Source organism: Maniola jurtina, chromosome 27 (assembly GCF_905333055.1).
Source record: "Maniola jurtina chromosome 27, ilManJurt1.1, whole genome shotgun sequence".
In the NCBI taxonomy this organism is placed as follows: domain Eukaryota; kingdom Metazoa; phylum Arthropoda; class Insecta; order Lepidoptera; family Nymphalidae; genus Maniola; species Maniola jurtina.
The window spans coordinates 132103-145699 of record NC_060055.1 but is presented as its reverse complement, the minus strand read 5'-3'; the positions used below and the strand labels follow the sequence as shown (position 1 = coordinate 145699).

At 39.4% G+C, this 13597-nt stretch overlaps 2 protein-coding genes across 4 annotated transcripts; one reads left to right on the top strand and one right to left on the bottom strand.

Moving 5' to 3' along the window:
* The first annotated feature begins 362 nt into the window (after positions 1 to 362).
* On the top strand, positions 363 to 2845 carry LOC123879180. 2 transcript variants are annotated; one of them, XM_045926773.1, is made up of 4 exons: positions 363 to 655; positions 757 to 1095; positions 2364 to 2424; positions 2511 to 2590. In XM_045926773.1, exons 1-3 carry the CDS (start codon positions 523 to 525, stop codon positions 2378 to 2380), a joined length of 489 nt encoding a protein of 162 aa, XP_045782729.1. In that variant the 5' UTR covers positions 363 to 522; the 3' UTR covers positions 2381 to 2424; positions 2511 to 2590. The 2 variants fall into 2 exon arrangements, with proteins under 2 accessions (XP_045782729.1, XP_045782730.1); XM_045926774.1 differs by lacking the exons at positions 363 to 655; positions 757 to 1095 and having other exon boundaries at positions 2347 to 2424; positions 2511 to 2845.
* Positions 2846 to 4019: 1174 nt separating this feature from the next.
* LOC123879164 (gastrula zinc finger protein XlCGF57.1-like) lies at positions 4020 to 6762 on the bottom strand. 2 transcript variants are annotated; one of them, XM_045926746.1, is made up of 2 exons: positions 6578 to 6762; positions 4020 to 5761 (listed from the first exon to the last, which is right to left on the bottom strand). In XM_045926746.1, the coding sequence occupies exon 2, from the start codon at positions 5729 to 5731 to the stop codon at positions 4259 to 4261; it is 1473 nt and encodes a 490-aa protein (XP_045782702.1). In that variant the 5' UTR covers positions 5732 to 5761; positions 6578 to 6762; the 3' UTR covers positions 4020 to 4258. The 2 variants fall into 2 exon arrangements, with proteins under 2 accessions (XP_045782702.1, XP_045782701.1); XM_045926745.1 differs by having other exon boundaries at positions 4020 to 5767; positions 6697 to 6758.
* Positions 6763 to 13597: the final 6835 nt, after the last annotated feature.

Genomic DNA, 13597 nt, shown 5'->3' with positions numbered 1-13597 from the left:
AGATACAATATCAATAGGTACCCTACACATTTTATTATAATAAGCCAGACGAGAAGAAAAAAAAAAATATATATTATAGCTGTATTAGGGAACTTCGTCTGTGTTGGTGTTAGCTGGCGGGCGTGCTCTACCTTTTTGGAGTGTTTTTTTTTTGTTAAAACCGACTGAAAAGCGCTCTAAGGGGGTGCCGTGCGTATGTCGGCGGGCGCCGGCACCGGCGGGGTCCATACTTGTATAGTTTAACTAACTTGTTACAAATAACTACAAACTTGACATTGGCTGATCTTTGTAAAGCCAGACGAAAGAGAAAAAAAAGCCGTATTAGGTGTGTATATTCAACCCAGCGATTATCTAGAATTCTACTCTTCTACACTACTCCCACTAGTGCAATGTACCTATGTGTGACAAGGATCTATTGGCACGTGGCCAAAATTGGAACGGAGACGCCGCATCTTGTTCGCTCGTGGTCTACATATCGTTGTCGAAGCTACTGTTGTTTTTGCTCATTATTTTTCAAAAAATATGCCGAAAGTAATAGAAAGTGATGTCAGAGAGGTAGTGTTAAACGTTAAAGAGTTTTTTATGGCGGAGAAAGAACACGGTGGTCCGATAATTCCGTTCGATAGAGCAAACGATCGAGTTGCCGCTGCTACAGGTAAGTGTTACCACACTCGGAGTCGGGAATCCTAAAGTCCCACCCGATTGCAATAAATACTATATTTCTATAATATGCAATTATGTTTCTTTGTTCTTCAGGCGTTTCTCTACGTTCTGTAACAAGAATCATTAAGGAAGGAAGATTGGCTGAAGCATCATCTAGTAAAATAGGTACACTAGGGAAGAAGAGAAAAGTAAGAAAAGATAAACTTGTGATGAATGATTCTGATCTGAATGTTTTACGTCAGAAAATTAACGAATTTTATACCATAAAGAAAGAAAATCCAACAATAAAGAAATTACATAGTGTACTTAAAGAAGAAATTGGATTTGAAGGTAGTCGAGAAGTTCTTAGACAGTATATTAAAAAAATCGGTTTTCGATTTACGGAGACAGGGGAAGGGAAGGGAAAATGCTGGCTGAAGGATAGTGATATAGGTAAGTTATAATGGTTGATGTAACTAATGTAGCTGTTCACCTATTTAATTTCTTTAAGAACCTATGGATAAAAATATAGTATATTATGTATAGGTATTCTTTATTGTATAAACTAGTGGTTCGCCCGGTGACTGATCAATTCACAAAAAACTTCATTCCACAAACAACGTGTGGCATATAATCCTAATATCACACTAATATTATAAAGGCGAAAGTTTGTATGTGTGTGTGTGTGTGTATGTTTGTTACTCCTTCACGCAAAAACTACTGGACGGATTGGGCTGAAATTTAGAATAAAGATAGATTATACTCTGGATTAGCACATAGGCTACTTTTTATCCCGGAAAATCAAAGAGTTCCCACGGGATTTTTAAAAAACTACATCCACGCGAACGAAGTCGCGGGGATCAGCTAGTAATAATATAATAATATAAATGTGAAAGTGTGGATGTTTAGATGTTTGTTACTCAATCACGCAAAATCTACTAGACGGAATTGGCTGAAAGGACTGGAGATAGATTATACCTTGGATTAACACATGGGCTACTTTTTATCCCGGAAAGTCAAAGAGTTCCTGCGGAATTTTGAAAAACATAAATCCACGCCGACGAAGTCGAGGGCATCAGCTAGCTATAAATAATTTATTCATCGTTATAAAATTTCTTGTTAAATGTTGATAAATTCACTTGACAAAACCAATTAGTTACCAGACTAATTGAGATTTCATAAAATATCTAATACTAGCTGACGCCCGCGACTTCGTCCGCGTGTAATTAGGTTTTTCGAAATCCCGTGGGAACTCTTTGATTTTCCGGGATAAAAAGTAGCCTATGTGCTAATCCAGGATATTATCTATCTCCATTTCGAATTTCAGCCAAATCCGTCCAGTGGTTTGTGCGTGAAGGAGTAACAAACATACACACACACACACACATACAAACTTTCGCCTTTATAATATTAGTGTGAAGTGTGATTTAGTCATGTAGACGGTAGGTACCTAATAATTCAATATAACAAATAATAATTATAGGTTGAAAGTCCAGGAGCTAAAGTTGATTTATATCACTCTTTCTCGGCATCAAAACATGGACGGCTTTCCAATTTCTTATTCCGTTAAAGTTAGACAAAACTTACTCGATTTTTTACATTGACATTTTCAACATATTCCCCTAAAATTAAGGAATTTTATTAGCTGGCAGCCTTTGTTCCGCAACTACGCCTCCATGTCAATGTCATTCAACTTTTAAAAGATCATCTTTTTTTTCTAGATACAGCTGATTGCTGATCTCAGGACACAGAGTACATCACAGGAGTACATTGAATATACGGGTATTGCTGATTGCATAATGCGTAATTCTTGTAATCATTGTGAATTTGTTTAAAGTTTAAATGACGATTGGACGGTTCCTCCGCAGAAACTTGGTCAGCTTAACTTTCCCGACCCTGACCTTAACATTTATTTGGCTCGACTGGAACCACACCAGGAAGTGGAAGGCGCAGCAGAACAACTAGAATGGCTATATTCGGCATCACTTCACGTTACGCGTGGTTTGCGGTGCCGCTTACTGGCTTCTTTATTGGAAAATTTCTGGATGATCAGGAAACACTCAGGATGACGAGCTTCAGAGATAAGTCGGCCCTTTATTCCGGAAGAGTGAAGGAAGGCGATCCACCGTCATGGCCTTGAGTTAATGTTATGTAGAAAAAACTTAATTTATTTTCAATAAACGTTTTCCATAGTTGCAGAAAAGTGTTTTGTCTATATGCTGTAGAAGTGAAACCTTTAGAAAACTAAATTTCGAGAGAATGAAGCAAATGCTGAGTATCAGGCGTAGGATAAAATTGTAGTGTTTCAGTCTATTTGATATCATTACCAAGTTAAACTTCATTCCATACTAGTGACCTGCCAACTAATTTCACAGAGATCCTTTTTTTGCAAAACAAAATGTCACTCAGAAATAATGTAGCCTTCTACTAAATGTGTTTTTTCTACCTCTATGCACCAGATGCTTATAGTAATAACTAAAGTATAATAATATGAAACATACATTAAGATTTATAGTAGTAAGTATTGTATTTCATTCTCTCGCAGGTAAAATCCTATAGATGGAGTGGATGAACCCTATAGTGGTCTTGACAGTTCAAATATATACTTATAGTACAAGTACAGGAATAAATCTGAAAACCCTGAATTTGTGGTTAAAAAAAATTAAAATGTGTTTTAATTTTCAAAGTAAGATAACTACACCAAGTGGGGTATCATATGAAAGGGCTTTACCTGGGCTAATATTATAAAAATTTTTGATTTATCGTGCAAAATGTTGGAAAAAATACTTAAGTACGGAACCCTCAGTGCACGAGTCTGACTCACACTTGGCCAGTTTTTTTATTTTATCAGGTTTCAAATCACGGTAGGGTACTAAACAAGTTTTTACTTCAAAGAACAATATCCCAACAAGATTTTATGAGGCTTGTCACTTGACAGAACATACCATTATTCATTAACTTATTTGGGCCCAATTTGGAGTTGTTACCCGGAATCTCATGGTCCACAGCTAATGCTGATAAACTAGTCATTAGGCCACCAGATTGGCCCCAGAATTTTTCAAATTGCAAAAAGTATTCAAATTCATAATAGCAGCAAGAGACCTGTGCACCCACTGGCGTCTCATACCAGTGGGTGCAAGGGGAATTTCCTATTTACCCATACACAGCATTAGGGTGTGGTCGGCCTGCTTCAATGGACTTCTGCTGGCAGAGTAACAAGGCGGGGGTCCTTTGTACTCCATGTCAGTGGTGGGTTGGATCTTCCTGAAGTTTTTAGTGGGTAGGAGTCCGACATTATCACTGCTCCCCTGGGGCCGGTGGTATCCATGATTGCTTTTCCTCAGGATACAAAAAGGAATTAGAAAATAAACCCATTCTCTGTTTAATCTTTTATTGAAATTCATAGTTAATATTGATTTTATTGATAAATATTCCTAATTACATTCACTTCCAACTAATACACACTAATAAAATGATTTTAATAGATTTCATTGATTGTTAGGTAAAAGTCCACACTTTTACCTCAATATAACTTATTATCAACTCTCACAATAAAAGTATGATTTAAAAAGCTGTTACAAAAAAAAAGTGACTGACGTGTCAAGTAAAATATGTATCACAAACGAGCAACAGCATTTTTATGTGTGCGAGTTCTCATGTGTCTCACTAGGCTCCTTCTGTTACTAGATATATACTCGCAAGAATCGCAACAAAACAGCTTTACTTCAGTGTGAGTTTTCATGCTGTGTTCCATTAGGTCACGCTTCCTCATAGATTTATACTCGCAATAATTGCAACAAAGCGGCTCTTTCCTAGTATGAGTGCTTATGTGTTTTACTAGGTCACTTTTCCATGTACATTTATACTTGCAATAATCACAACAAAATCTCTGTCCCCCCCTGTGACTCTGTCCCCCAGTGTGAATTCTCATGTGATTTACTAGGCCTCTATTTCTTGCACTTTTGTACTCACATAACTCGCAAGCATAAGGCTTTTCACCTGTGTGGGTTCTCATATGCGCGACGAGTTGCCTGTTGTATACACATTTATAACTGCACAACTTACAAGCATGAGGCTTTATACCCGAGTGAGTTCTCATGTGCGACACCAGAGTACTGCTTTGTGCACACTTGTATTTGCAAAACTCGCAAGAAAAAGGCTTTTCTCCCGTGTGAGTTCTCAAGTGCCTCACTAGATGACTGTTACGTACAGCTTTGTAATGGCACAGCTCACAAGCATATGGCCGGTCACCCGTGTGGCTGCTCATGTGCCTCTTTAAATGTCCTTTTCGTGCATATCTACACGTGCATAACTCACATTGATATGGCTTCTCACCACTGTGAGATCTCATGTGTATAACTAAACTACTGGGAAGTCCACATCTGTATTTGCACAACTTACACGAGAACTTAGTACTTGCCGAGACCATACCTGGATGAATAATCATGTGGTTCACCAACTGACTTTTTACTTTACATCTATAGTCGCAAAGTGAACAAGAAAAAGGTTTTTCATCTGTGTGAGTTTTCATGTGCTTCCTCAAAGAACTTCTTCGTGCACACGTGTGCGTGCACAGCTTGCAATGATAAGGTTTGTCACCTGTATGAGTTCTCATATGTTCCGTTAGACGGTACTTTTGTTTAGCTTTGTATTGGCAAAACTTGCAAGTGAATAGTGTCACTTTAGAGTGAGTCCTTTGTTTTACTGAGAGACTTTCACAAGTTAACATATTCCCCACGAGTGACCTTTTTTCTGGTAACGGATTTATCATGCTATCATTATTTGAACATACCGTTGGAGTTTCACTTAGCAAAGTGTCTGATGTCTGATCATCGGTGGCTGGTGCAGTGTTTCCTATTGTAGCGACAACATTTTCACTTGTTCCCTCACAGTTGAAATATTTAGAAGTAGTAATATTGGGAGTGTGACATGAGTCTGTCAGTCGTTGTATTATCAACAGTGGCTCTTTTAGACTTGTTACACTTTTCATAACATCATTTGATTTCAATATATTTACTCTATTGTATGTATTTGTTTTGCAGTTGATGTCATCTAATCCAGCATTGTTAATTTCTTCTTCAGCGTTCATTTTGTTTTCTTTGTAGCAAGTTTCAAAGTGCTGAAACAAATAATGATATTTCTTATTTTTTATATTCAGTGGACTCCGAGTAAACTTGTTGGGTGACGGTCACTTTCTTATCAGAAAACATAGAATTAAAATTAGTCTATGTCAGAAAATGAAATGAGGAGCTGGTGAACAAAATGGTGTGAAATAAACAAAATTTTACAAGAGGAACAAAAACTGAACGGATTTCATTGGGTTTTTTGTTCTGTTTACTGCATATTAGTAGGTACACCTCCAGTTAATATAGCTTTCTTGGCGACCACTGGTTAAAAGCTAATATAAATGACAAGTGTAAATTAAAAATTCATATCACCCCGACAAGTGAAGGTTACAATAACTAGAAAAGAGCGGATATCTTTCAAACGGCTGAACTGATTTTCTTGGATTATAGCTAAGAACACTCTCGATCAAGCCACCTTTCAAACAAAAAAAAACTTAAAATCGGTTCATACTTCATTAGTTTAGAAGCTACGATGCGACAGACAGATACACACGTCAAACTTATAGCACCCCCACAGAGTACTTTTGATATGAACACCCCTCTTTTTTGGTCAGGGGTTAAAACTTAAAAACAATGTAGTTAAGTACGTAGTTACTGTAAAATTCCTGTTTGCAAGTCCACGTTGTTCGGGCAGACCCTTCCCTTATGTGGACAGACGAGACGACATCAGGCACGAGTCCCAAGGTGTGAGCCGTTCACGAGCATATTCAATGTACTCTCAACTCTGTGCTGAGTGCTCAGGAGGGACACTCCGCTGACCGCTAGGAGTATAAAGTTGTAAAGTATTCTGTGAGTGTGGGGAAACTTACCTACAAGCACCGACCAGAAACAAAAGCCTACAAGGTAGAGTTCCTACTTCCTATGAGAGTAGTATAGTATGTTCCTTGGATTCATCTTGGATAATGGATTATATTCTCTTTCAATTGAGAGAGTATTTATTCTGAATCGCCTGCAGGCCTGCAGCCATCCTGCAGCTCGGTTGGCACGGCACCATAGATTACAGAGCTGTAGCGAACCGTATGTATTCGTTACTGAGTAACGGGTGCGCCATCTAGTACCGAGTACCGAAACGTTACTCACAAATGCTTCTCGTTACTCGCACTTTTCGTTACTCGCACTTTTCGTCGTATGGCCGTTCCTACACTGTTTCGGTTCACGCAAGTACCGTAGATACGTGTATTGAAATGTTTGCTCACCGTATGTTTTACGCGCAGGCGCGCTCATTCGGTGAATTTAAAAACGTACTTTACAAAAACCGATGTTTGTTTAGTTTATTGTTAAAATTTTAAAAACGTACGATTCTGTTATGGTATCGTTCAAATAACCATATGAGCTTAATAATGAGACAGTTATTTCGAAATTGTAGACAGACACTCTAATTTTATTTATTAGTATAGATATTTAACATAAGCTCAAGCTCAAGGTATTTTTTTTTTAAATATTTTAGTAGATTCCGTCAACAGTTCACTTGTAGTTCTACACTTATTAAATCAAACTAAATTGAGAATAACTTAAACACACGTCTGGTTCAAAATACGGAAAAGTGAGAAAATGCACCTTACGCAGCTTTGTATGTAATGTAGACCTAAGAATGTTTTCTACAAATTACGAATGTTGCGACGCGGACGCCGCGACATCATACTGTCGTACGCAATACGACTCGATTCGTTCATCTTACGTGGTATCAAAAGTAACGAGTAACGATACGAAAGTAACGAGTACTAATTGTTATAGTAACGAATGCATACGGGTACGCTCGTTTTCGTTACTTTTACACCTCTAATAGATTATCTACTATATTCGTTATAGAGTCTCGCGTGCGAATCCGAAGCGGTCGGACGTGTCGAGAGCACGGAGCCGGTGGCCAATGGCCTCTTATTTGTAATGGCGGCCGATGAAAATAATATTTTGAGATGCGGAAATTGTAAAATAATTTTAAATGAACTACTTTGTTACCTACAAAACAAATTAGAAATTATGGACCATGTTGGGCTTATCCAGTTGGTTGTTGAAAGTTTCGAGGAAGAGGAAATACGACGTGCTAAATCGTTGCTCCAGCTGGCTGTGCCTTCGGCAAAGCGCATGACGCAACGTAAAAATAAAGGTAAAGCGAGCAGGGATGTGGAGGATATGATAAACTTGTTTAATTCGGTTGATCCAGAATTACTACCGATTTTTGTAGCTCGAGATTTGCAAAAGCTCCCACCAATAACTTTTGATCATATTGATGCGACGAGACTCCTTAAAGATCTGATGGTGTTAAAAAAGGAGCTTGATCATGTAAAAGTCAACTATGTGGCAAAGGAGGAGCTCCAGAATTTAATCGCTGAGCAAAATTACGTGAATAAAAAGAGAGGTGGGTGTCTGGTAAATAATTTTGTAATGTGCGATAGTGGCCCTATGGGATTGACACAGAATACGAGCGGCTCTTTTCATGAATTTATCGAACAAAAGACGGATCAGCTGGCGGAGGAGTCAATGACCGCGAGAGATAACGACAATAGTTCCAAGGTCTCACAAGGCCAAGTTCATATATCTGTCTCGCCTGAACTTACTTCGAATGTGTATATGGATCTCACTTGCACGCCGCGCACGTGTAATGGGAGGCCTACCGCGGTTTCGAACAAACCGGTTCGAATAGGGGAGTTGCAGTCGCCCGCGCAAGATGTCCCGCTTCAATGCAGCGCGCCCACTGTTAGCGGCGATCTCACTCTAAATTATCACGTGGAGAGGCCCACTGCGGTTTCGAACGAAATGGATACACGAGGCAGCGTAACGAAGACGGTGCAGCAAGATGTCCCATTTCTACTAAGTACGCATTCTCATAGCGATCTCGCTCTAAGTAAACGCGCAGACATGCCTAATGAACATAAAACTAACTCGTGCATGTGCACACCGAATAAGGTGGGGACGCGCACTTTCGCGGACATCATAAAAATGAAAAATAACTCCAATCAGACGGATGGACAGTGGACTAAGGTTACATATGGCAAAAGTAAATCTAAATATAGGTTTGTGGGCAATCAAGGCAAGGGAGTAACAGACTCTCAAGGAAGTTTTAAAGCCGCGGAAATTAAAGTACCTTTTTATATTTATAATGTAGACAAAGGTGCGTCGATAGAGGACATCACGAAGCACATCCATAAAAAGACTAATACAATGGTTGAACTATCAAAAATGAGTATGAAACAGCCTAAACAATACGAAGCATATAAGTTTGATATTCCTCTACGCAAGTTGTCATTATTTATGGATGCGAATATGTGGCCCGAGGGGGTAGCTTTTAGAAGATATATATATTTTAGGCCTAAAAATATTAATGCAGTGCAGGCAAGTGCAATGGAGGTTAATTCACCCGCACTTAATGGAAGATAAGTCCTTGTATACAAAAATAGTTAGCTTCAACTGTAAGGGGATCAAGAGGTCTCGTGAATGTGTGAATTCACTCTGTAAGTCAGCAGACGTAATAGCCCTCCAAGAAACTTGGCTGCTGCCAGATGAAATACCTATTCTTGGAGAAATAGATAGTGATTTCATGTATACCGGCAAATCATCGATGAATATCTCTATTGGCCCAGTGAGAGGTAGGCCGTATGGGGGTGTGGCGTTGCTATGGCGAAAAAGTGTCTTCACGTCAGTATCCGTTGTGCCGTGTAATAATAGTCGCATTACTGCTATAAAAGGGGTAATCGAGAATCGTGTGTTTCTATTTATGTGTGTGTATATGCCTACTGACTCGCATGTGAATATTGTGGAGTTTAATGAATGCTTAGGTGAGCTTGTAGCTATGATAGATATGTGCGGCATTGAGTCTGTATACATGTTAGGTGATTTTAATGCGCATCTTGGCGAGCTATTCGGTAGGGAGCTATTAAATTTTTGCTCAGACCAACATTGGATATGCGCTGATGTTGCCAAGCTTGGACGGGACAGCGATACCTACACCTTTGTTAGTGATGCGCATGGGTGTCGGCGATGGCTCGATCATTGTTTGGTGACGGAGGCAGCTTGGATATCGATTAGGGATGTCAAGGTGCGCTATGATGTGTTCTGGTCGGATCATTTTCCCCTGGAGATAAGTTGTAATTTTGGTGTAACAAGAATTAAGTCCGTTTACAATACGGTTGTGAGGCACACAATGGTATCCGATCAGAACAGTAACATTGGAATCAAGTGGGGGGAAAAAACCCAGGTTGACATGTACACCGAAATGTGTTCTAGTTTACTGAAGAAAGTAGATTTTCCCAGCGAGCTAAGTATATGTTGTGACAAAATGTGTACAGATGAAACTCATAGGTTAGTTATTGACGAGCTGTACCAAAGAATTGTTCAGGTGCTACAGAAGGCAGCAATCGCGAGCAATCAGCCTGGAAGGGTCAGCAAAGGTAGACGGGTAGCGGGATGGAACAGGTATGTCAAAGAAACTCATAGGGAAGCTCGTGAGAAATTTCTGATTTGGAAACAACATGATATGCCTTTGAGGGGTAAAATGTATAACGATATGAGGGAAAGTAGGAGTAAATTCAAAAATAAGTTAAAATTTTGTCAAAATCATAAAGAGCAGCTACAGATGGACGCGTTAGCAGAGAAACATAAGCAGAAGAATTTTAATAAATTTTGGAAGGAAACAAGAAAATTGAATCCTAGTGGTGGCCTCCCCGTGAGCGTTGAAGGTGAGACGAATGCAGGGCGCATAGCTAATTTATTTAAAGAACATTTTAGAGTATGCTCTACCCAAACTCGGGCGTCGCTGTCTCGGGGATGTACACAAGTTTTGAACTCTTCTCTCTCGTTCAGTGCAAAAGAGGTGAAGAGTGTCATAAAGAACTTATCGAGGGGAAAGTCGCCGGGGCACGATGGGCTGAGTGTGGAGCACCTTATATACGCGGGACATCACATCTATCGTGTACTTGCCATGCTTTATACGTTCTGCATTCGTCACTCCTATCTTCCAGAAGACTTAATGGAAAGCGTAGTGGTTCCTGTAGTTAAGAATAAAACAGGCGATATTTCAGATAAAAGTAACTATAGACCTATATCGCTAGCTGCGATATTAGGAAAAGTGTTTGATGGTCTGCTAGATCGTCAACTTAGTGAATATGTCGAGCTAAATGATGCACAATTTGGCTTTAGACAAAATCTGTCCACGGAAAGTGCTATACTGGCACTCAAGCAGACCGTCAAATACTACACGGACAGGAAAACACCTGTGTACGCTGCCTTTCTTGACCTTTCCAAGGCGTTTGATCTAGTCTGCTATGATAAGCTCTGGGAGAAGCTTCGGAGCTTAAATGTGCCGTCAGAGATAGTAAGCATTTTAAAATATTGGTACAGCTCTCAAAAAAACAAGGTGAGGTGGGCTAATTCTTACTCAGAGTCGTATCGTCTAGAGTGTGGCGTTAGGCAAGGCGGTTTAACATCTCCTACTTTGTTTAACATATACATAAACCAGCTGATTGATGAGCTCAGCGGAACTGGAATCGGCTGCTCTATTGATGGAACTATGATCAATAATCTAAGCTATGCAGACGATATGGTATTGCTGAGTCCATCAATTAGCGCACTCAGAAAGCTCCTCAAGATATGCGAGACCTATGCTGCGTCACATGGACTCGTATACAATGTGAAGAAGAGTGAGCTCCTGATATTTAAGAGCAAGGGAAACACTGTAGTCGATGTCCCACCCGTAACCCTTAACGGAGTTGCACTTAAGAGAGTGACTGAGTTTAAATATTTGGGGCACATTGTGACAGACGATATGTCTGATGTTAGAGACATTGAGAGGGAGCGTAGGGCGTTGGCGGTCCGATGCAATACTCTAGCCCGCAGGTTTGCACGGTGTAATAGGGAGGTAAAGCTTACTTTATTTAAAGCGTACTGCCAAACATTTTACACGTGCAGCCTGTGGGTGACGTATACCCATAGGGCCTACAGCGACCTACGTGTGCAGTACAACAATGGGTTCAGGGTACTGATGGGGCTGCCGCGCTGGTGCAGTGCATCACAGATGTTCGCAGAGGCTCATACAGACGACTTTTACGCAATCATGAGAAAAAGAGCTGCATCTGTGATGAGCAGAGTGCGCGGGAGCTCCAACAGTATTTTGAACACATTGGCTGCAAAGTGGGAAAACCCCTTTATGAAGCACTGGGTGTACATACATATGAACACCCAGTGGTCTCGAAGCTACATGAACTGAGCCTAATTTGACAATTAATAATAATGTAATTTAGTTTAGTTGAATTTAATTTGATTTAATTTATTTTAATTTGATTTAATTTGGTCTGATTTGATTTAATTTAATTTAATCTGGTTTGATTTAATTTAATCTGATTTCATTTGACTTGATTTGATTTAATTTAATTTAATTTAATCACTAACATAGTTCATAAGACCCTGTTACTAACACTATATGGATGAATGGAATAGTCCGAAATAAATGTTTATTATTATATTACTAACTAGCTGTGCCCGCGACTTCGTTCGCTTGGAATACGCGGCTCTCAGCGCGCTTCATATAGTCACGGTCGCTCAGGCGCGAGGCGTGTTCGCCGTGATTCTTTGAATTGACATAACTTTTTTATTTATGAACCGATTGACATGAAACAAACACTAAATGCTAAGTGAAGCTTACTACAATATATTAGTGAAAACCGTATCTAAATCGAATAAGCCGTTTCTGATATTAGCGTGCACAAACACACAGACAAACAGACAAAAAAAAAATTACAATTTCGGGTTCGGCATCGATATAATAACAACCCCTGCTACTTTTTTTTATATATTTCCATTGTACAGACACCACTTTTCTACAATTTTGTTATATGTATAGATTAGTAATTACTAGAGAGTTGGCACAGTAGCTGCGGGTAACTTTAGAAAGGTATTATTGAGGGTAAACATTGTGAGTCGATTGTTTATTGGAAATAAACCTCAATGACCTGCTGTAAATTGTTTAATAACATCTAAGACCACCTAATTACTGAATAAGATATAATATATTTACCTAAATCATATCCTAAAACCATTTTAAAATCATTTTACCCACCTCTAAGTACTTATTTTATTTTAGTAATTATTTACTAGTTTTATAGTGCTTCCTTTTTACTCTACTTGTGTGAGCTCAATCTAAAATAGAGAAGCAGGAACTGAGGAACTGGTTCATTGACTCATTTACCATGCATTCACTAGGCACCACACAACTGTAAGTACATGCCACAGCCCGATCCGTCCAGTAGTTTGAGCTGTGCGTTGATAAAATCTGTCAAGTAGTCAATTTTAATTAAAAAAAAATCGGTAAAGTCGGTTTACTGACGATAGTTGAACGTGACAACAAAGGCCGATTGTGCTTCTTTGTCGCTCGTTCCGCGCTCTCGCTTGCACTTCAAGCCTTACATGGAACGCCTCAGAGCGAGGTAACGCCGCATGAGTCATGTTTTTTCGTGCGTGCAGCCGGCTCTATCGAATTATAAGACGTTGTCACGTCAAAAAAAAGAAAATTATTATCCCAAGCATATCCCAAGAGAACTCCTGCCATCACGTAGTGATTACATACTCTTTGCCTGCCATTATGTGATTAATAGAAAGGAGTCACGACCCTCAGCAATGAACGAATACGACTATAGCATAGACTATAATGAACAATAGAATGCAGGATGCAGGTTTTCCGCAATTGACCAGCAGTCTAACTTTTTCCTTTTATAATGGTAGGTACCTACTAGATGATGCCCGCGACTTCGTCGGCGTGGATTTAGATTTATTAAAAATTCCGCGAGAACTCTTTGCTTTTCAGGGATAAAAGTTGCCTATGTCTATTTGCGCGACGCAAA

Coding starts and splice junctions, on each gene's coding strand:
- LOC123879180 (XM_045926773.1), top strand. CDS start 523: ATGCCGAAAGTAATAGAAAGTGATGTCAGAGAGGTAGTGTTAAACGTT. Junction 656..756: donor TCGAGTTGCCGCTGCTACAG/GTAAGTGTTACC, acceptor TTTGTTCTTCAG/GCGTTTCTCTACGTTCTGTA.
- LOC123879164 (XM_045926745.1), bottom strand. CDS start 6,735: ATGGCTGCAGGCCTGCAGGCGATTCAGAATAAATACTCT. Junction 5,768..6,696: donor CGATTCAGAATAAATACTCT/CTCAATTGAAAG, acceptor TATCATTATTTG/TTTCAGCACTTTGAAACTTG.